Below are 24,247 nucleotides of genomic sequence, written 5' to 3' on the forward strand. Positions count from 1 at the left end.
GTTTACATACAATTGTCATAGTACTCTTATAATCCTTTTTATTTCTGTAGAATCAATAGTAGTGTTCGTACTTAATTTCCAATTTCATTAATTTTGAATCCTTTTCCTGTTTTTAGTAAGTATAGCTAAAGGTTTGTCAATTTCATTGATCTTTTTGAAGAAGCAAGTATTTGCTTCATTTTTATTGCTTTTCTATTCTCTAATTCATTTATCTCTGCTCTGTTTTTATTATTTTCTTCTGCTAGCATTTGTTTGTTTTTCCTATTCTAGTTTTTTTTATATAAAATATTTTATTTAGTTTTTATTTTTGGATAGATGGGAAGGGAGGGAGAAAGAGAAGGAGAGAAACATCAATGTGTGGTTTCCTGTCATGTGCCCTCACTGGGGACCTGGCTCATAACCCAGGCATGTGCCCTAAACTGGGAATCGAACTGGTGACACTTTGGTTCACAGGTCGAGCCTCAATCTACTGAGCCACAACAGCCAGGGCCTTTTTCTAGTTTCTTAAGTTGTAAAGATAGGTAATTGATTTGAGGTTTTTCATATTTTAATATAAGTGCTTAAAGCAATAAATTTCTGGAACACTGCTTTTGCTGTGTCCTATAAATTTTGCTATGTTATGGTTTCATATTCATTCATCTAAAGATATTTTCTAATTTACCTTGTGATTTTTTTTTTGATCCATTGGTTGCTTAAGAGTGTGTTGCATACTTTCTACAAATTTGTAAATTTTTGTTTTCCTTCTATTATTAACATCTAACTTCATCCTACTATGGCAAAAAAAGATATTTTGTATGATACATACCTTTTAAAATCATTGAAACAATTTGTGGCCTAACATATAATCCATTCTAAAAAAATGTCTTATGTGCACTTCAGAAAAATGTGGTTGTATTGTGTTGAGTAGATCTCATGTATATGTTGGTTAGATGTAGCTGATTTATTGTGTTGTTCAAGTTTTCTATTCCTTTACTTATTATTGATGGTGGAGTATTGAAATCTGCAACTATTTTTGAATAACTATATTTCTCCCTTCGATTCTGTCAGTTTTTCCTTTAAATAGTTTGATGGCCTGCCATTATATGTATAAATATTTATAATTGTTACATCTTTTTGCTGTATTGAAACTTTTATTATTACTATATAATGTTCTTTGTTCCTACTAACATTTTTTTGACTTAAAAACCTACTATGTCTGATATTGGTAGTTACCTCACTCTATTTTGTTTACTATTTGCATTAAATATATTTTTCCATCTTTTCACTTTCAAACTGTGTGCATCTTTGGGTTGAAAATGAGTCTCTCAGATACAGCATATAGTTGTATCATTTATTATTATTATTGTTTTTATCTATTCTGTCATTTGTCCATTTACATTTAAAGTAGTTACTTATGAGAATGGACTTACCTGTTGCTTTGCTACTGGTTTTCTATATACCCTATGGCCTTTTTATTCTCATTTATTGTATTACTGTTCTTTTTGGTGTTTAGTTGATTCTTTGTAGTGAAACATCTTAATTCCCTTCTAATTTCCTTTTGTATATATTCTGACTATTTTTTTGTGGTTAACTTGGGGATTACATTTACCATCCTAGAATTATGACAGTATAATTTGAATTTATATGATCTTAAATTCAGTAACACCAAAACTTTCTCCTACTTTACAGTTCTGCCCCATTCCTTTCAGTTATGCATGTTATCAAATTACATCTTTATACATTGTGTGTCCAAAAACATAAACTAATATTTTTAATGAATTAGTCTTTTAAATTATGTAGAAAAAAATTTGGAGTTACAAACCAAATATATAATAGTAGTAGTTTTCATAATTGCTTGTGTATTTACCTTTACTGTGATACTTATTTCCTTGTAGAGATTCTAGTTCCTTTCCAATTTCCTTTCTTGTCAACCTGCAGAACTCCTTTAGCATTGCTTTTGAGCAAGTCTAGTGAAAATGAACTCTCGCAGCTCTTGTTTGTCTGGAAATGTCTTAATTTCTCCTTTGCTTTTGGAGGACAGTTTTAATAGATACAGGATTCTTAGTTGACAGTTCCTTCCTCTTACCTTTTTATTATTATTTTATTTAATATATTTTATTGATTGTGCTATTACAGTTGTCCTATTTCCTCCCCTTTATTCCCCTCTTCCCTGCAACCCCCTCCCACCCACATTCACCCTCACCTTAGTTGATGTCCATGGGTCGTATATATAAGTTCTTTGGCTTCTACATTTCTTATACTATCCTTGACATCTCCCTGTCTATTTTGTATCTACCATTTATGCTTGTTATTCCTTGTACCTTTTCCTCCATTCCCCCTCCCCATCCCTTTCCTCACTGATAACCTCCATGTGATCTCCATTTCTGTGATACTGTCCCTGTTCTATTGTTTGCTTACTTTGTGTTTTTTTATGTTCAGTTGTTGATAGTTATGAGTTTGCTGTTATTTTATTGTTCTGAGATTGTGCTCTTTTTTGATTTCTTGGATAAGTCCCTTTAACATTTCATATAATAAGGGCTAGGTGATGATGAACCCCTTTAACTTGTCCTTATCTGAAAAGCACTTTATCTGCCCTTCCATTCTAAATGAAAGCTTTGCTGGATAGAGTAATCTTGGATATCAGTCCTTGCTTCTCATGACTTCAAATACTGCTTTCCAGCCCCTTCTTTCCTGTAAGGTCTCTTTTGAGAAATCAGCTGGCAGTCTGATGGGCACTCCTTTGTAGGTAACTGTCTCCTTTTCTCTTGCTGCTTTTAAGATTCTCTCCTTATCTTTAACCTTGGGTGATGTAATTAAGATGCACCTTGGTGTGTATTTCCTTGGATCTAACTTCTTTGGGACTCTCTGAGCTTCCTGGACTTCCTGGAAGTCTATTTATTTTGTCAGATTGAGTAAATTCTCCTTTATTGTTTTTTCAAATAAGTTTTCAATTTCTTGCTCTTCCTCTTCTCCTTCTGGCACCCCATGAATTGAATGATGGTATGTTTAAAGTTGTCCTGGAGGTTCCCCAGCCTCTCCTCATTTTTTTGAATTCTTGTTTCTTCATTCTGATCTGGTTGAATGTTTATTTCTTCATTTTGGTTCAAACTGTTGATATGAGTCCTGGTTTCCTTCCCTTCACTGTTGGTTCCCTGTACTTTGTTCTTTATTTCCCTTTTCATAGCCTTCACATCATCTTCTTTTTTGTGACTATACTCAACCATTTCTGTGAGCAACCCGATTACCGGTGTTTTGAACTCTGCATTGGATAGGTTGTCTATCTCTTCATCATTTAGTTGTATTTTTCTGCAGTTTTGATCTGTTCTTTCATTTGGGCTTTTTTTTTTTTTTTTTTTTTTTTGGTTTCAGGGTGCCTGTTACACAGTAAGGGACAGAGCTTTAGGTATCCCCAAGGTCAGGCAACACATGTAGCTGCTTTAGGGCACTACATGTGGGGGAGGGATCCAAGAGAGAACAGTGCCACTTGCCTGGCTCTCAACTGGCTTTCAGTCACTTCCTGTGTTACCCAGAAGCAAATTGGGATGTTCTGTTGCTAATTCCAAAGTGGGTGTGTTTGTGTATATTGTAGGACCCTGTGGGTCTTTCAAATGAACTCTCCTGTGAGGCTGGGGTTTCTCCCACCACCACAACCCCCTCAGGTTTTTTCAGTCAGAGGTTTTGAGACTTTATTTCCCCCATGCTGGAACTCTCAGTTGCATGTTCTGTCTCACTCCCCAGTTTTCCCTCTTGGTTTATTTACACACAAGTGTGGGGCCACCTGGTCCACTAGCCACCACCTCACCTGGTCTGCCAGCTGTTGCTTCACCCTCACAATTCCTCCTGTGTCATCTTGCCATGCGTCCCCTCTGCCCAGCTACCTGTCTCTGCCTCTCCTAATGGTCTGGATGAATGTTTAACTCCTTGGTTGTTGGACTTCCATACAGTTCAATTTTCTGGCAGTTCTGGTTGTTTTTTTTGTTGTTGTTTTTATATTTGTTGTATTTCTTTTGGTTGTGGGAGGAGGCACAGTGTATCTACGTATGCCTCCATCTTGGCCAGAAGTCTATTTCCTCTTACCATTTTAATCAAAACACTGCCATCTAGCTTCCAAAGTTGCTGATAAGAAACCTGCTGATAATCTTGTCTTAGATCTCTTTTATGTGATAAGTCCCTTTTTTTTTTTTTTTTTTTTTTTGCTGTTTTCAAGATTCTCTGTGTTCATCTTCTAACAGTTTGATTTTAATGTGTCTTGGTGCAGGTATCTTTGTGTTCATCCTTCTTGAAGTTCATTGAGATTCTTGGATTTTTATATTCAGGTCCTTCATAAAATCTGGAAAATTTCTGCCATTATTTTTTCACATATTCTGTCTTCCTCTTTCTATTTCTTTTCTCACAATGTATATGTTGTTCTATTTAATAGTATCCCACAGGGCCTTTAGGCTCTTTCAGTCCTCTTCAATAATTTTTCTTTCTATTCCTCAGGCTTAATAATTTCAATTGTCCCTTCTTCAAGCTCCCTGGTTGTTTATTCAGTCTGCTTAAACATGCCTTTGAATTGTTTTATTGAATTTTTCACTTCAGTTTTTGTATTTTTAAATCCAGAATTTCTTTTTGGTTTTTATTTAGTAGGTTTTATTGATGTTTACATTTTGTTAATACATCATTTTCTTGACTTCACATTTACAGTTCTTTGAGTATCTGTAAGACAGTTGTTTTAAAGTCTTGTCTATTAGATTTGCTATTAGGTCCTTTTCAGAGACTTTCTGCTGGTTTATTTTTTTCCTTTGATTAAGACATACTTTTCTTTTTCTTTGTATGCTTTCTGAGTTTTTGTTGTTGTTTAAAACTGAACATTTGAATCTAATACCTAATATGACTTTGGGGATCAGATTCTCTCCCATTCCCCAGGGGTCTCCTTGTTTTGTTTTTCTTGATTGCTGTAGGCTAGATTTGTGCTGAGGATTAGCCTGGGGTGTAATTTTAAGGGTTTTTTTTCCTATTGTTTCAGAGAAGTCACCTGAAATTTTTATTGTTGTTCTTCAATGTGTAATATTTCTTATTTGTCCTTCGGCTTCTTTTTTTTTAAATTTTATTTTAATCATTGTTCAAGTACAGTTTTCTCCCATTTACTCCCATTCCAGCCCACCCACCCAACCCTCCCTACTTCCCTCCCATTACCCCCCACCCCTAGTTTTTGTCCATGCGTCCTTTAAATTTGTTCCTATAAACCCTACCCATTCCCCCCTGAAATTTCCTCTTCTCTCCCCTCTGGTCATTGTCAGTCTGTCCTCTATTTCAGTGTCTTTGGTTATATTTTGCTTGTTTCTTTGTTTTGTTGTTTAGGTTCCTGTTAAAGGTGATATCATGTGGTATTTGTCTTTCACTGGGTTTTTCAGGGATTTTCTGAGTCTGCATATTTCCCTGGGGCTGCACAATGATTTTCTAATTTTCCGCATATATGCAGTTACTTTGTATGTCCTAGTCTTTACTGTCTGTCCAGCAAAGGAGAAAATCGAAATTAATAAAATGGAGGAAAAGAAAAGACAACTTTTTCCATCTCTTTGAAGTCACTTATTGGTCATGGGACAATTGGGGAAGGTACAAAAATAGCCACTTTCTCTTTTCAGCTCTGTGATCAGAAGTAGCAATCAGTGATTAGAACACAAATCCCCAATATTTAGAAGACAGGGTCCTCTATGACCACTGACTCATAAACATGTGTTGCTTTACCACTTACTTAGATCTTCTTCTTTAATTTATTTCAACAGTGTTTTGTAATTTTTAGAGTATAGATTTTATACTTCTTTTGTTAAATTTACTTCTAAATATTTTATTTTTTGGATTTCTTGTGAACAAAATTATTTTCTCCATTTTATTCTCATAGTGTTATTGCAAGTGTAGATAAATACAACACACTTTTGAACTTTGTTCTTGTATTTTACAAATTTGCTGAACTAATGTATTAGTTCTAATATTTTTTAGTGGGTTCCTTAGGGTTTTCTATATATCAATTATGTTATCTGTGAATGGATTAATTTTTACATTTCTTTTCAAATTTGGTTGTCTTTTATTTCTTTCTATTAACTAATTGTCTGCCTAGAACACCTAGTACAATATAGAATAGAAATGGCAAGAGTTGACATCTTTATCATATTACTGATACTAATGGAAAGAATACAGTCTCTCACCATTAACTATGACATTAACTGTGGGTTTTGTCATAGATGTCCTTTTGTCATGGATGTCCTTTATAAGGTTAAGAAAATTTTCTTCTACTCCTAATTTTCTGCATATGTTTTTTAACATGAAAGGACATTGGATTTTGTCAAATGCTTTTTATGTATCTATTGAGATAATTTTTTAAATTCTATTGACATGTTGTTTACATTACTTAATTTTTCAGATATTGTGCCTGCCTTGCATTCCTGGGAAAATTCCCACTTGCTTATGATGTATAATTCTTTTTCTATGTTGGTAGATTTATTTTGCCAGTATTTTTGGTTGAGAATTTTTTCATCATATTCATGAGATATTAATCTAGTTTCTTTTATTAATTAATTTTATATTGAAAATTTCATTATTAATTAGTTTTATTTTCTTGTAGTTTCTTTGTCTGGCTTTGGTATTAGGGTAATACTGGCCTCATGGAAAGCTTCAAAGAATTTGGAAGCATTCCCTCATCTTCTATTTTTTGGAAGTTTCTGAACACTTCATATAATTTTATAAATATTTGATAAAATTCAGCAGTAAAGTCATTTGGTCCTGGACTTTTCTTTATGGATAATTACCACTCCCCTCTTCCCACTGTGGCTTTGCTCAGTAAGCTATGACAGGGAGTGTCATATATGGCCTTTATTATGGATAGGTGTGGTCCCTCTAATATCACTGTGCTGAGAGTTTTTATCATAAATTAATGCTGGATTTTATCAAATGCTTTTTCAGCACCTATTGATATGATCATGTGGTTTTTATTCTTCATTTTTTTGATGTGGTAAATCACATTTATTTATTTGCAAATGTTATACCAACCTTGCATTCCTGGAATAAATCTGAATTGATCATGGTATATTATCATTTTGAAGCATTGCTATATTTTGTTTGCTAATATTTTGTCAAGGATTTTAGCATCTATGTTTATCAAGGATATTGGCTTATAATTTTTTTTGTAGTGTCTTTATCTGATTTTAGAATTAGGATAATGCTAGCCTGGTAAAATGAGTTTGAGAGATTTCTGTCCTCCTATTCAGGAGGACAGAATTAGTTTTGAAGGATTAGTTTTGAATTAGTTTTTGAAGGATAAGGGTTAGTTCTTCTTAGAATGTTTGTAAAATTCACCCATCAAGCCATTCCATCCAGGGCTTTTGTTTGCTGGGCATTTTTTGATTACTACTTCAGTCTCACTAAATGTAATCTGTTTATTCAGGTTCTCTGATTCTTTCTGATTTAGTTTTGGAAGATTGCATGTTTCTAGGAATTTATCCATTTTGTCCAGGCAGTCTAGTTTGTTGGCATGTAGTTGTTCATAATATTTTCTTACCCTACTTTGTATTTTTTGGTGTTGGTTGTCCAGGTAGTCCAGGTGTTAGCATATAGTTGACATAATATTGTCTTACCATCTTTTGTATTTCTTTGGTGTTGGTTGTTATTTCTCCTCTTTAATTTCTGATTTCATTTATTTGGGTCATCTTTTTTTGTTTCTTGATGAGTCTGGTTAAAGATTTGTTGTGTTTTTTTATTTTTGTCTTTTCCAAGAATCAGTTCTTGGATTCATTAATCTTTTGTCTCATTTTGTAGGCTTTCTTTTTTTTTCATTTTTTCCCCTTGAACTTTATTATTTCATTTATCCCCCTCACTTTGGGCTTTGTACATTGTTCTTTTTCAAGTTTCTTTAAGTGTAAAGTTAGATTGTTTATTTGAGCTTGTTCTTGTTCTTTGAGATAGGCCTGTAATGCTATGTATTTCCCTCTTAGGATTACTTTCCCAGTGTTGCACAGATTTTGGATTGTTGTGTCCTCATTTTCATTTGTTTCAAGATATCTTTTGATTTCTTCCTTGATCTTGTTGTTGACCCATTTATTGTTTAATAACATGTCATTTAGCTTCCATGTCTTCATGTGTTTTTCAATCTTCTTCTTGTGATTGATTTCTAGTTCCATAGCATTGTGGTCAGAGGAGATGCTTGATATAATTTCAGTCTTCTTAAATTTATTGAGACTTGTTTTGTGTCCTAACATGTGGCCTATCCTGGAGCATGTTTCATGTGCACTTGAAATATATGTATGTTTTGCTGTTTTGGGGTGAAATACCCTGGTGATATTAACCATATCCATTCGATCTATGTGTCATCTAAAATGTCTGTCTCCTCATGTTTTTTTTTTTTTTTTGGTTGTTTGTTTTTTTGGTCTGGAAGATCTATTCATTGAAGTTGCTGAGGTGTTAAAGTTCCCAACTGTGACTGTATTTCTGTTGATTTCCTTCTTAATGTCCATCAAGATTTGCTTCACATATTTAGATGCTCTTATGTTGGTTCCAAAAATATTTACTGGAGTTATATCCTTTTGTTGGATTGTTCCCTTTATCATTATCTAGTGTCCTTCTTTGTCTTTTAGTATCACCTTTGTTTTAAGGTCTATTTAGTTGGATATAAGTATTGCTGCCCCAGCCTTTTTTCCTTTCCATTTGCATGAATTATCTTTTCCATCCCTTTACTTTTAGTTTGTGTGTATCTTTAAATCTCAGGTGGGTCTTTAGAAGACAGCCTATATATGGGTTTTGTTTTCTTATCCATTCAGTTACCTTATGTCTTTTGGTTGGAGTATTTAAACTAATTTACATTTAAGGTGATTATTGATAGATATGCATTTAATGCCATTTTATTGTTTGTTAGACTATTTTCCTCTTTTTTTCTTTCTCTTTCTCTTCCTCTTCTTCTTAAAGCAAACTCCTTAACATTCATTGCAGTACTGGTTTGGTGTTAATAAACTCCTCTAGCTGTTGTTCTGTTGTTTTTTTTTTTTTTTTTTTTTGTCTGGGAATCTTCTTATTTCTCCTTCAATATTAAATGATAGCCTTGCTGGATAAAGCAGTGTTGGTTGTAGGTCCTTGCTTTTCATCACCTTGAACATTTCATGCCACTCCTTTCTGGCCTGAAATGTTTCTCTGGAGTAATCAGATGACAGTGTAATTGGTGCTCCTTTGTATGTCACTATAGGCTTTTCTCTTGTGGCTACTAGGATTCTTTCCTTTTCTTTAAGCTATCCCATTTTAATTATGATGTGTCTTGGTGTAGGCCTCTTTGGATCCAAGTTGTTTGGGACTCTCAACTACCTGGACCTGTGTGTCTTTTTCCTTCACCTCGTTAGGAAAATTTTCAGTCATTATTTTTTCAAATAGGTTCTTGACCCCTTGCTCACCCTCTTCTTCTGGTGTTCCCTGGATGTGGAAGTTGTTATGCTTCATGTTGTCCAAAATGTTCATCTCTCCTGATTTATTTTTAATGATTTTTTCTTTTTTGCTGCTCTGCTTGTGTGTTTTTTCTACCTTGTCTTCCAAGTCACTGATTCAATCCCCTGCTTCATCTAACCTATCTTTATTTCTTCCAGTGTATCATTTATTTCTCACATTGTGTTCTTTATTTTTGACTGGTTCTTTTTTATGGTTTCTATATTTTTTCATTCAGTTGAGTATCCTTATAATCATTACTCCATCTGATAAATTGCTTGCCTCCATTCCATCTAGTTGTTTTTCTGGAAAATTCTCTTGTTCTTTCATTTGGGGTCTGTTTCTTTGTCTTCCCATTTTGGCTGCTTCTTTCTATTTGTTTCTAGGTATTAGGTAGAGCTCCAAAGACTCTGATGTAGATCTTTGTGAGATGCTGCTTGTGACCGGCCTTGAGCAACCTGTGTAGAGCTCAGTGATCCACAGCATGTGACTCCCTCTGCAGGGCCTGTTTGTGTGCAGAATAAATCAGGCTTCACATTAAGGCCAGCTTTTGTCACCTCCAGGCCTGGGGGAGGGTCAGCTAAAGTCTCAGAGCTCCCAGAGCTTCCAGAGCTCCCAGGCCTCTGGCTTATTTGTTACACTAATCACTGATAAAGCCTCAAACTGTACTTAGTACCCTGGTTTAAGCTCTGCAGGGTGGGGCAGAGTGATGCTTGTAGGCAAGGCTACTGCTTCCCCTCATGCTGATGCCACTTGGAGGCAAATGCTCTGCTTGAGAAAGATGACTTCTGCAGTATGAGTAATGACTCAGCATGAGATCCTGGTGGCTGTTCCTTCAGTTCTTTCCCCAGAGTCACCAACCTCAGACTCTCCTCATGCATCTCTAGTCACTCTGCCCTCCCTCTGCCCAAGCTCAGGGTAAGTGGCTGCAAACAGAATTTTGTACATGGGTCCTTTAAGAGGCACTCCACATCTCCAGCTGTCTCTCCCAGCTGGTCAGAAACCCTGCTGCTTCTCATAGCTGTGTGTTACCTGGGTTCCTTTCCTGGCCTGGTCCTGTAGGCTGGGGAGCCCAGCATGGGGTTTAGACCCCATGCTTTTCAAGGGTACCCTCCATTTGCTGATATATTCATCCAGCACCTCAGCTGCCACTGGTGGGAGCCCAGACAGCCCTCTCATGCCTTATATGCACTCCCTACTAGTCATGATGTGGTGATGTGGCTTCTTCTGTATGTCCTTGGTTCTAAGGCTTCTTTCCCTCTTTTTTTCTTAATATAGGTATTTACAGCTATAAATTTCTCAGCTTTAGCTGCATCCTATGAGTTTGGTCTGTTTTATCTTCATTTTCATTCCTTTTAAAGTTTTTCTAAGTTTTCTACTAAATTCTTTTTTGTCCCAGTGGTTATATAGGAGTTTTTTGTTTAATTTCCATGTATTTGTGAAATGTTTTTTTCTGCTGTTGATTTTCAATTTCATTCCATTTTGGTTAGAGAAAATAATTTGTGTTAGTTCTATCATTTTAAATTTATTTTACTTGTTTTATGACTAACAAATGCTCTATCTTGGTGAATGGTCAATGTGTACTTGAGAAGAGTGTATATCCTGATGTTATGGAGTGCAGTGTTCTACAAATGTTTATTAGTTTTATGGTGTTGATCAAGTCTATATCCTTATTGATCTGTCTAGTTGCTCTATCCACTATTAAAAGTGGGATATCTAATTCTGTAACTGTTGTTATTGCATTTGTCTATTTCTCCTTTGATATTTGTCAGTTTTGTTTAGTGTATTTTGGTGCTCCGATGTCATATTTTGTGTTTATAATTATTATATCATTAATATTGATGAATTAACTTCCTTTTATCTGTATGAAATGTCCCTCTTTATTTCTAGTAACTTTTTTTAGTGTTGAAGTCTATTTCCTGGTATTTGTATAGTTTTCTTGTTGCAGTTTGTGTGATATATCTTTTGCCATCCTTTACTTTCAATTTACCTGTATCTTTGAATCTAAAGTGTATCCTCTATAGACAGCATACAGGTAGATCACGATTTATTTACTCTGACAATCTATGTTTTTTGATTGAATTATTTAATTTATGTACATTTGATGTTAAACTCATATAGTTGGATTTACATTTGCCATTTACTTTTTGTTTCTATGTGACTTGTGTGATTTTTGTTCCTCTATTCCTTCTTTACTGCTTTCTTTTGCATTAAATGAATATTTTAATTTCTTCAATAACTTTTTCACTATATTTTTGACATTATTTTTAGTTGTTGCTCTAAGGTTTAACATTTACATCTGAATTTACCAGAATCAACTTCAGATTTATACTATCTTACTTCCTGTAATATATAGAAATGTTATCCCTATATAACTCTATCCCGCCCCCTTTGTGTGGCATTGTTGTTATATATACTATGTATATTAATGTTAAAAATCCAACCATATACTGTTACAATGATTACTTTGCTCTTTGAAATTATTTCCTTAGCCCACTGCAGCTTGTTATAAGCAAATTTGTTATACATATATTACATTTCTATTGAGTCCCAACATTAGATTATATACATACTGTTTTATACATTGTTTTAATGTTAATCTCAGAGTTTCTAATTGCCTTCTTCTTGAGAGAAGACACCTATGCTCTCCTCACCATGTTGTTACTGTTATCTAGCTCATTCCATCTATTTTTGGAACACACCTATAGACAGTTATAATGTCTACTAGATTTTTAGAGCAAACTCATCACTCCAGGAATATATTTCAGTTGCACTCCAGATAAGTTTCAGCCTGTTATATATAATGTATCTTGTTCTCTCTTGGTTTTTACTCAGTTTTCATTGGAATGGTTCCTCAAGTGCCTTCCTCAGAACAGGTTGAGGAACATGAACTTTTTCATCTCTAGCTGCCTGAAAAATGTACTTTGAAGTCACTTTTGTTTCATAATACAGTTGGTTATAGTTTTACTGGTCTGATTCTCGATCTTTTGTAGGCTACAAGCTTGGTGGGAAGAAATATTGCTCTAGACATCCAAAAGGGCTGGTCTTAATAGGAGTCAAGAATACTTGGGAGTCTGAGAAGCAGCTCAAAAGTGGTGGGAAAGCAAAATGAGTAATAAATGGAAAGTGTATTCTGAGTTTTTAAGTTGCACCAATGAGGCTGTAACAATCTCACTTTGTTTGCTCTCTGCCACAACCTCCAGAAATTTAAAGTGACATGTGGGAAGTGAAAATCCTTCTTGTTTAGTTTTCCTTTTGCTGCCTGTTCTTATCAAATTTTCAGAAATTCAGATGAAAATTATTGTTTCAAAATGTATTCATCCATGTTCTTCTATGATTCACTTTAGTGTGTAAGTGGCTGTGCAAAGCAGGAAAGAATCAGAAAGAAGATACTGCTATGAATGGGAAATATCACTGGCCAAGAAATGATGGGCTTTGGGTTCGAATCTAGTTTTAGTCTCTAATGCTGGTTGCTATGTTAACTTGACTAGTTACCTAACCTATCCACCCTCATTTTTAGAATGCTTTCACTGGACTTTGGTTCTCAACTTGAGTGACCTTGGACCCTCCTGGCAGTTTGTGGAAGCACAAACACGCCCTTCCTCCACCCCAAGGTTCTGACTCAGCATATCTGGGGTGGGGCCTGGGAACTGCATTTCTAGCAGGTTCCAGGTGCTTGAGGTTCTTGGCTAGCTTCAACTAGGAATGAAGATTCTGTGGGACTTGGGGTGGGAACAGAGGTTCTAGCTGAGGAGAAGGAGACCAAGTTCTGCCCAGACTGCTAGATGACCTCCTGGTCTCCATCATTGGCATTGTGTCAGTACAATATACAGTTGAATAGAGATTATGGTGACAGTTCAGCCATGGTCATCTCTGGGCTTGGGTACCCAGAAGGAATAGGAGCCAGGGAGACACACTGGTGTCCTCACTTTGGAAGTGACTGGTCAGGAAACCATAGGCTAACAGGGAGAGAAGAGGCCGTCCAGGACCATAGCTGTGTAAGGATTCAAGTTCAGTTTAACTATTTGGATGGAAAATAAGTGCTCATATGCACTAAAGCATTAATTAGAAGAATGTAAACAATTGGTGCACAAGATCCTAAGATTGACTCTTGGCATTGAATTCTGGGGGCTGACATGGGCCTGAAACTGTGGCCTTTGTTCCAAGGAAGAACCTCAATCTTGCCTTAATTTCAAATCTGGAAGAGGCCAGGCAATATGACTACAGTGGGCTGCATCCCACTTATATTATGCTGTATCGAGGCATAGGTCTTTGGGGATGGAAGTCTCCTTATGGATCCAGCCAATGCTGGCACAGTAGACTAAGGACAGCAGCTTTGTGCATGCAACCTGTTCCAAAAGAGCCCACGTTTTAATCAGGAAACATTTCTGTTTGATGGTGTGGTTCATGCCAGTCTGACCCTTTGAAAAGGGCCACATGTCACCTTGCCATCAAGTGAGGAGGGTCTCCTAGCCCAGCTTCTCACTACTCTTGGAGCAAGATGGGAACTGTGGTGTGCTCGGGGCCTGCCCCTGTCTGCCTCATTCTTGGGATGTACATTTTGATGCATTAGTGACAAGGTTGTTCCATGGTTAAGAAGTTTGAGGAGGGCAATACCAGATAATCCTAAAGGAACCTTCCAGCTCTTATTTCAAATTTCCCACCACTGCTGCCATGTTCTCCTGGCCACAAAGGATGCTAGAGGCACACGCTTTCACCCCAGCCAGTGGTTGGTGGCACCTCACATGTAAGAGCCCAAGACAGGTGAGCATCCAGCCTCTACTGGGCCTAGAGGCCGAGCCAGGCCTGAGGGACAGCCACTGCTCACACAACTCTTTGATTCTCTTCTCAGTTTTCTCTGTGCTGATGGATTTTTATAAAGGCATCAAGTTAGCTTTGCTGGATGAATGTGTGCTCCCTGGGCTGGCTGCTAATCATGGGGGCCACTAATGGGCAGACAGCTTTGGTGATGTATTGAGTGCATCAGTCCCAGCCTCCTCCTTTAGCAGGTGAATTAGGACTTTCTTAAGTTTTCAGAGCAGTGACTTATCCTGGAGACTTCATAGAGGTGAACCTGAGCCTGTAGTAGTCAACTAGCAGGCCCCAGAGTGGGTTTCCTGGGCCGAGAGTACTACATTTGGAGACACTATGTTCTGTTCTATCCACGTACAGAGCTCCTAAAAGTCATCTTGGAGGTGTATTTGTTGTGTTTGTTACACTTCCCAACTGAACAAAGTTACAAACCCATCCCTGCTGGAGTTCCAATGGACTGGCCCAAGTGCCCCATATCTGGGAGGGAATTAAGACTCACATGTGACGTGATTTGTGAGTGGTCTGACCATACTTGCCACTCAGATGTCCTCTCCTCTGACTCCCTGGATAACCAGCTCCCTGCACTACTCCAAACCTCAGCACATCTTTGCAATGTTCATGTGCACTGCTTCCTTCTTCCACTGCTGTGCACTCCCAATGCTCACCAGAGTAGAAAGCGCAGACTGGACACCAGGCTCCCAGTGCCCCTTCTGACAGATGTCCACGCTCTGATTATTCAAATCTGATGGAGGAAAGGTACAGAATAAATGCAATGGTGGTGCAAGGAACTCAGAGACTTCACTTGGTCTCTCTTGTGCCCTCCATACCTCAAGTCTGGACATTCTACTTCAAAAACTGAGGTCCTGCAGTAGACCCACTGCCTCCTGCCCCTATCCCTGCATCTCTCATTGTGGACACTGGAATAAGGAGGATGATGCCTGCTGGCCATATAACATGGAGCTGAACATACATTCCTGTCCCTGACAGGGGGAGAGGTATACTTTACTTAAGCTGCAGTAGGATCTTGAACATCCCTGCCTTAAAAAAGGTAACACAATTTTAGGAATAATGGTTTATAAAAATCAAACCAAAATGGAAATTTTTTACCATGAACAATTCTGGGAATCCTAAAGTGGCCTTGTTTAAAGTTTTGCCCTCTCTCCTTTGTGAAACTTTATCCTGTCTCCCTAGCTGCTTCCCCTAAAAGGCTTATCCCACCCCACACTATCAACTTGAATATTTAGTCTTCTCTTTAAAAAAATTTGACTTTATTTTTTGGAGAGGTTTTACATTCACAGCAAAACTTGGAGAGAAGGCACAGAGATTTACTGCATACCACCTGCCTCCACTCATGCACAGTCTCCCTCATTATCAACATCCCACCAGAGTAATCCATCTGTTACAACTGATGAACCTATGCTGACACATCATTACCCAGAGTCCATGGTTTACATTAGGGCTTGCTCTTGGTGTTGGACATTCTGTGGGTTTGGAAAAATGCATAATGACATGTAGCCACCATTACTGTATTGTGCAAAAATAGTTTTGCTGCCCTAAAAATCAACTTCTCTGCTCTGCCTAATGATTCCCCTCACCCTTGAAACCACTAATCTTTTACTGTATCCATAGTTTTACCTTTTCCAGGTATATAGTTAGAATCATATAGTATACAGACTTTTCAGATTGGCTTCTTTGAATTAGTAATATCCATTCAAGATTCCTCCATCTTTTTCATGGCTTCATAGCTCATTGCTTTTTAGCATTAATAGTATTTCATTGTCTGGATGTATCACAGTTTATTTACCATTCATTTAGTGAAGGAAGCCTTGATTGCTTCCAAATTTTGGTAATTATGACTACAGTTGATATAAACATTCACATACAGGTTTTTATGTGGACATAAGTTTTCAATTCCTTTGGGTAAATACCAAATAGCACGATTACTATAGCATATGATAAGATTATATGTTTAGTTTTGTAAAACAAAACAAAACAAAACAAAACATCAAACTATCTTCTAAAGTGGCTGAACCATTTTGCTTTTCATTAGCAATGAATGAGAGATTCTGTTGCTCCATGTCCAGATTAGCATTTGTTGTCAGTTTTCTGGAGTTTGGCCATTCTACTTAGTGTGTAGTGGTTTCTCATTGCGTTAGTTTACATTTCCCTGATGACATAATGGGGAGCATCTTTCATATGTTTGTCATCCCTATATCTTGTTTGCTGAGTTGTCTGTTAAGGTTTTGGGCCCATTTGTCAAACTGGTTGTTTTCTTATTGTTGGTTTTAAGATTTCTTTGTATATTTAGGAAAACAATTCTTTATCAGATGTGTCTTTTACAGATATTATCTCCCAGTCTGTAGCTTTTTTTTTCATTCTCTTGACAGTGTCATTTGCAGAGCAGAGGTTTTTGATTTTATGAAGTTCAGCCCATTATTTCTTTTATGAATTGTGTCCTTGATAACATATCTAAAAAGTCATCTCCAAAAGTCATGACCAAAACCATAGTCATCTAGGTTTTTTCTATGGTTATCTTTTAAGACTTTTACAGTTCTGCATTTTACATTTAGGCCTATCATCTATTTTGAATTAATTTTCCTGGAAGGTGTAAGGTCACTGTCTAGATTGATTTTTTTATATGTTATGTACAGTTGTTCCAGCACCAAAAAAAGATAATCTTGGCTTCATTGTATTGTCTTTGCTCCTTTGTCAAAGATCAGTTGACAATATTTATGGAGGCCTATTTCTGGGCTGTCAATTTTGTTGTATTCATCTGTTTTTCTATTCTTTTGCCAATACCACATTACTTAATAAAGTAATCAACTTTATTAAGCTTTATTAGTGTTATTAAGTCTTTTTTTTAATTTTATTTTAATCGTTCAAACAGCGTTATTAAGTCTTAAAGGCAAGTAGTGTCAGTCATCCAACTTTGTTCTTCTTAAATATTGAATTGGCTATTTTGGGCTTCCCTCTCCATATAAAATTTAGAATCATGTTGTCAATATACACAAAAATGTTGCTAGGATTTTGATTGAGATTACATTGAATCAACAGATCAAATTTAGAAGAACTGACATCTTGACAATATTGAGTCTTCCTATCCTTGAACATGAACTACCTGCCTGCTTATTCTTTTGGTTTTTTTTTTTTCCATTGGAATTCTGTTTTCCTCATATAATTGTGCATATATTTTGTTAGATTTATACCTAAGTATTTCATTTTTAGGGTGCTCATATAAATGGCATTATGTTTTCAATGTCAAATTCTACTTGTTCATTGGATATAAGAAAACAATAGACTTTTGTATATTAATCTTGTTTCCTGCACTTCACTACAATTGCTTATTAGTTCTAGGAGTTTTTTTGCCAATTCTTTTTATTTTATTTGCAGACAATCCTATCATCTGTGAACAAAGATAGTTTTCTTCCTTTCTTCCCAGTCAGCATAGCTCTTACTTCTTTTTCTTGTTTTATTGCATTAGCTAGGACTTCTGCTATGATGCTGAAAACAAGTAGTGAGATGGCGCATCCTTACCTTGTTTCTGATCTTGGTGGGAAAGCTTTACATTTCTCATCAAGTAGGATGCTAGTGGTAGAATTTTTGTAGACATTCTTTATTAACTGGAGGAAGTTACCCTCTATTCCTATTTTATTGACAGTTTTTTTTTTATCATGAATTACTAATGAATTTTATCAAATGCTTTTTTTGGTATCTGTTGATATGATTATATGTTTTCTTGTCTTTAGCTTGTTGGAGTGACAGACTACACTAATTGATTTTCAAATGTTGAACCAGTCTTGCATACTCACAATAAATCTCATTTGGTTTTCCTGTGTATACATTGTTGAAGTCATCTATGTTCATAAGAGATATTACCTTATAGTTTTTTTGTGTTTTTTAAAAATATATTTTATTGATTATGCTATTACAGTTGTCCCATTTCTCCCTTCACTCCCCTCCACCTTGCACACCCCCTCCCACCCACATTCACCCACTTTAGTTCATGTCCATGTGTCATACTTATAAGTTCTTTAGCTTCTACATTTTTCATACTATTCTTATTCTCCCCCCGTCTATTTTCTACCTACCATCTATGCTACATGTTCTCTGTACCTTTTCCTCTTCTCTCCTCCTCCCAGTCTCCTGTTGATAACCCTCCATGTGATCTCCATTTCTGTGATTCTATTCCTGTTCTAGTTATTTGCTTAGTTTGTTTTTGTTTTAGGTGTGGTTGTTAATAATTGTGAGTTTGCTGTCATTTTATTATACATGTTTTTTATCTTTTTTCTTAGATAAGTCCCCTTAATATTTCATATAATAAGGGCTTGGTGATGATGAACTCCTTTAATGTGACCTTATCTGAGAAGCACTTTATCTGCCCTTCCACTCTAAATTAAAGCTTTGCCGGATAGAGCAATCTTGGATGTAGGTCCTTGCCTTTCATGACTTGGAATACTTCTTTCCAGCCCCTTCTTGCCTGCAAGGTCTCTTTGGAGAAATCAGCTGACAGTCTGATGGGAACTCCTTTGTAGGTAACTGTCTCCTTTTCTCTTGCTGCTTCTAGGATCCTCTCCTTAATTTTAATCTTGGGTGATGTAATTCTGATGTGCCTTGGTGTGTTCCTCCTTGGGTCCCACTTCTTTGGGGCTCTCTGAGCTTCCTGAACTTCCTGGAAGTCTATTTCCTTTGCCACATTGGAAAAGTTTTTCTTTATTATTTGTTCAAATAACTTTTCCACTTGTTGCTCTTCCTCTTCTCTTTCTGATACCCCTGTAATTCAGATGTTGGCATGTTTAAAGATGTCCTGGAGGTTCCTAAGCCTCTCCTCATTTTTCTAAATTCTTGTTTCTTCATTCTTTTCTGATTGGATATTTCTTTCTTCCTTCTGGTCCACTCCATTGATTTAAGTCCCAGTTTCCTTCACATCACTATTGTTTCCCTGTATATTTTTCTTTATTTCAGTTAACGTAGCCTCCATTTTTTCATCTAATTTGTGACCAAATTCAACCAATCCTGTGAGCATCCTGATTACCAGTGTTTTGAACTGTGCATCTGATAGGCTGGCTATCTCTTTGTTGCTTAGTTGTATTTTTTTCTGAAGCTTTGATCTATTTTTTTCATTTGGGACATTTCTTTTTTTGTCTTGCTGCACCTGTTATGGAGTGAGGGGTGGAGGCTTAGGTGTTCACCAGGGCAGGTCAAAGCAGTTGCTTGGTTGTGATGTTGTAGTGGGGGCAGGGGTCAGAGAGGGAACAATGCTGCTTGCTCTGCTCTCTGCTGGATTTCAGTCCCTTCTGCTACTTCCCCTAAGCACACTGGGCCCTTTTGGTGCTGATTCCTGGGTGGGTAGGCTTGTGTATGTTCTAGGCTGCTGTGAGTGTCTCTCAGCACCTCAGCCCCCAGAGGTGTTTTCAATTGGTGTTTTGAGGCTTTATGTCTCTGCGCTGGAACCATCTGTCTTACTCCCCAGTTTTACTTGGTTTATCTGTATGCAAATGTCGCACTGCTTGGTTTGCCAGCTGCCTTGTGCACCACACCCCTCCACATCCTTCCACCTCACTGGGTCCACCCACTGCTGCCTTGAGTGCCTGGGATCCACCAGCTGCTGCCTTGCACCAGGGGTCCACCAGTTACGACTTTGCCTGGAGTCCTCTCTGCCCCACCACCCAACTCCGCCCCTCCTAACGGTCTGAATGGATGTTTCTTCCTTAACTCCTTGGTTGTCAGACTTCCATACAGTTCGGATTTTCTGCCAGTACTGTTTTTGTTTGTTTGTTTGTTTCTAAATTGTTGTTGTCCTTATTTTGGTTGTGCTAAGAGGCACAGTGTATCTACCTATGCCTCCATCTTGGCCAAAAGTCTTCTTTTGTATTGTTTATGTCTGCTTTTGATTTTAGGGTAATATTAACTCTACAGAATGAGTATTTCTTCTGCTTCTATCTTCTAAATGAAATTGTTAAAGACTTGGTACAATTTCTTCTTTAAATATTTGGTAGAGTCCACAAGTGAACCCATCTGACTCTGGTGTTTCCTATCTTAGAAGATTATTATTGATTCAGTTTTTTAAATAGATATGTTTATTCAGATTGTCTATTTCCTGTTCTAAGAGTTTGGTAGATTGTGTTTTTCAAGGAATTGGTCCATTTTATCGGAGTTTTCAAATTTGAAGGCACAGATTTGTTTATAATATATTTTATAATCCTTTTAATGTCCATGAGACCTATAGTGATAGCCATTTTTTAATTTCTGATTTTAGCCATCTGTGTGCTCTCCCTCTTTTTCTTAGTTTGCCTGGTTAAAGGCTTATTGATTTTAGTTTTTCAAAGAACTGGCTTTACAGATCATTGTTTTTCTCTATTGATTTCTCATTTTAATTTCATTGATTTCTGTTCTAACTTAAAAAAATTGTTTTTAATCCTCATCTGAGGACATTTTTTTTCATTGCTTTTAGAGAGAAAGGAAGGGGCCGAGAGAGAGAGAGAGAGAGAGAGAGGAAGATTGATGTGCAAGAGAAACATTAATCAGTTGCTTTTTCCTATGCACCCTGATTGGGCATTGAACCCACAACCCAGGCATGTGTCCCAACAAGGAATTAAACCTATGACCTCTCAGTTAATGAGATGATGCTCCAACCAACTGAACCACACCAGGGAGGGCTGTGCTCTAACTTTTATTACTTGTTTATTCTGTTTACTTTGGTCTTGATTTGCTGTTCTTTTTCTAGTTTTTAGGGTGGAAGCTTAGATCACTTTCAAACATTTCTTCTTTTCCAATATATGCATATTTTAGTCAAGTCTTCTATAGCCTGACAAAACAAAGGTTTTTTTCTTCATTTTTGCTTCCTCTTTGTAATATAGAGTCTCACAGTTGTTTGGGGGTAACATTCTGTCTGTCATAGCCACAGCAGAATCCTTCCAGATACCTGGAGAAGTTTGCTCTAGGTTTGTCTGGGCTACTGGGTGATTTTAATCAGCCATTAGCATTTGTGGCACATGGCAGGTGGGTACACACAGAGAGCTCTGTTGGTGGCAAGCTCTTTGGGAAGGAACCAGACCCAGGTTTCACTGAGTGTTTATGGGAAAAAAGTTGAACTAACCTATTTCTTTAGGCAGTAATTTTATAACTTACCTCTTTTGTGTGCCTGTGGTTTCATGTATATTTCTGTTAGCCAGTCCAAATACTCCAAAAACACTGACTAATTGTTCTCAGCTTGGGTAGCATGTTAGAATCATGGATGTAGCGTAAAACACATTGGTGCCTGGGCCCCATCTCAAGCTCCTGATAGAGTTGGTCTTGGTGGAGTTTACCAAAGCTTCTTATACATGAGCCTATGTTGAGAGTGCTATCCGAGACACTTTCCTGTCATAAATTCTCCTTAATCTACTCCTGCTGCCCCAGATTTACCTTAGTGTTAATTGTTAAGAAGTGAGAATAAGGAGTCAATGTCAAGTCAACACACTGACAATACTATTCTCAAGTTGAGCTAGATGCTCCCAGCTTCCAAGGAAGGGCTGACCTGCCCACGTCACTCAGGTGGTGTTTCTGGGCTGGGAATTCTAAGGTGCTCCAGGAAGATTAAACAATCTCAGTGGGAAGATGCCAGAAAGTCCTACAAAAAAAGTTCCTTTCTGAATGTGTCAATGACATTACATCTTTAATGAGGCTTAATACTTAAGAGTCAAGCTTGGGAGGTCTCTTCCCTCTGGTGCTTATAGAGATGGGTGGAGAAGTGGTCAGCCTCAGAACTGGATCCTAGGAGAGAAAGACATCCCAATTTCAAAGTTTTTGCTATTGCCTTTGGCTGCTAATTGGTAGAGCCCAGAGCATATGGCTTGGGCAGGGGTTTCTGATATGTATACTTGGAGCATAGATTTGGGGTAGAAGTGAGATCTGGGGCTGAAGGCCCAGAGAACAATGCCCCACTGGTGAGATTATGGAGGGGGAGAGATCAGATTGGCTACCTTAGAGAAGGAAGGAGAGATTAAGAGTGTGGGAAAAGGAGAATATTAGGACAAGTAGGTCAATAGAAAAATAAACATGTCTTTGGAATCCCTGAGGGAGGGGCGAGAGATACCTGGTTGCTACAATAGAGAGATGGGCTCCCAGCAATAAGTTAGAGAGAGAGGTCAGGGCACCCAGGCATTCCAGACCCACGATAAGGGCCATCTAAAGGCCTGGAGGCTGCATGGGTGTGGCCAGACACATGCTCCTTGCCTCATCTCCAACTCATTTTCATAGAAGCAGGCCCCAGGGGGCTGTATTCAGAGTTTGCTAGGAGATTGCTCTTGGCCAGGCTTCATACTGCCTTCGTCAAGTGTGGTCTGTACCCAGGGTGTGCCAGCTCAGTGTGTGTGTATGTGTGTGTGTGGTGGTGGCCCTCAGGGATAGCTATACAAAAGCCTGCAGGTGGGAAGGCATGGGAGCCTGCATATCTCAGTGAGTGGTACAGGACAGCTAGACCAAGGTTTCTGTGGTGGACCCTATGAGATCAGGAGGAAAGTAGGGAAGGGAAGGCTGGTAGGGAGCTGGGGATCTCACCAAGGCACCTGGTAGAGGAAAGTGGGGGAGGCTGTGGCTCAGTCCCAGAGGGGTGGACAGATGAGCAGACTGAACAGACTGGTCAACATCAGTGACAACAGATTTTGCAGACACCATCTCTGAGAGTGTGGAGTGCCCCCAGACCCCTGGGAAGTAACCCTCCAGTTCAGATGATCTGGCTGACACCAAGCAAGGTGTGTTCTTTTATTTCTACCTGTGGGTGATACTAACTTTTCTTCCATATCCTTCACAGATCCGGACAAAGGACAAGATTTTTGACAGCATCAGCCACCTCATCAATCACCACCTGGAGAACAGCCTACCCATCATCTCCTCTGGGAGTGAGCTATGCCTCCAGCAGCCTGTGGAGAAGAACCTGTGACCAGCTAGAAGCCCTGTCTTGACACTGCTCCATAGTCAGGATTCAGTTCTTTCTGGTAGACGTGTATCAGGCAACAGGAACTCAGGCATCTGCTCACGGGCTTAGAGCCTTATTCCAAAGCCCTAGGAGGAAAGTGTGTGTGAAGTGCAGGGTTCATAAACTTCTTCCTATTTCTCATGTGTGTAGTGAAGGTGTAAATACTTATACATCCTGTACAAATGATCCCTCTATATTTCTACTTTTTAATACTAAGAAAGAGGTAAGACTAATGTTCTGTGCTGTATGTTTTTAATGAAAAAATGTGACTGTAGTTGTCTGGGCAAAAATTTAATTCAACTGACCCATTCCACTGGGAAAGTCCACTAAGAAGGTTTTATCTGAAGTTTACCTAATAAGCACAAAATGGGGAGCAAGTAGAAGCAAGCAGGAGAGTTGGTAATTGACACAGGATTGTAATAGAATCAGACAAGATGCTACCCAAAGAGGTCTAGGTCTGCATGCAAAGCAGTGTTCTGGTGGTTCTGATGGCTGTCCCTCCTTCTCCAAGATGCCTCCTGGGCTGTCTGCATCACACCTGAGTGTTTGAGGGTATCCAGCACCAGAGGGCTCCTCTAACTACTCTAAGGAGCAGGTGTCACATAAGCTGTTTTGAGTCATGCTGAGCCCAGGAACACTGTCCCCCATGACCTCGGTTGTCCAGGGCTTCTTGGGAATGCATTTTACTGCCAAATATGGTATAAAATAAACCTCACTAATGAAGATTAGTGAAAATAAACCTCAAAATGAGGTAGTTTGGCAATGCATTGGTTTGCACATCTTTATGGTAGACCAGTTCATTCCAGGCTGCTTCAGTAGCTGTTGGTAAAGTTGCCCCTCATCTTCTTATATTCAGTAGAGAAAAAAAGCACGTGTATGAACTGTGCCAAACAGGGCACACACATGCTCTCAGTTCTGTCTGGAGACACTGGCATCAGCCAGTTATTTCTCCTGGGCCCATTCTTGCCTGAAGCTGGACACTGTGAGAATCAATTTGAAAATCTTCTGGAGTGATTGGTGGGTAAGGCGACTGATTATCTCTACAACAGGTTTCCCAGT

General features: G+C 37.9%; 1 protein-coding gene across 1 annotated transcript in view; it reads left to right on the forward strand.

Annotated features, from left to right (window-relative positions):
- The window catches only part of SHC3 (SHC adaptor protein 3), a 225,266-nt gene extending 202,001 nt beyond the window's left edge, over positions 1 to 23,265 (forward strand). Inside the window, exon 12 of the mRNA XM_028531456.2 lies at positions 23,024 to 23,265. Coding sequence (XP_028387257.1) covers positions 23,024 to 23,152 — 129 coding nt within the window. The 3' untranslated portion in view covers positions 23,153 to 23,265. The remainder of the gene's footprint in view (positions 1 to 23,023) is intronic.
- The last annotated feature ends 982 nt before the right edge of the window (positions 23,266 to 24,247 follow it).

Source organism: Phyllostomus discolor, chromosome 3, assembly GCF_004126475.2.
Source record: "Phyllostomus discolor isolate MPI-MPIP mPhyDis1 chromosome 3, mPhyDis1.pri.v3, whole genome shotgun sequence".
NCBI classification, from domain to species: domain Eukaryota; kingdom Metazoa; phylum Chordata; class Mammalia; order Chiroptera; family Phyllostomidae; genus Phyllostomus; species Phyllostomus discolor.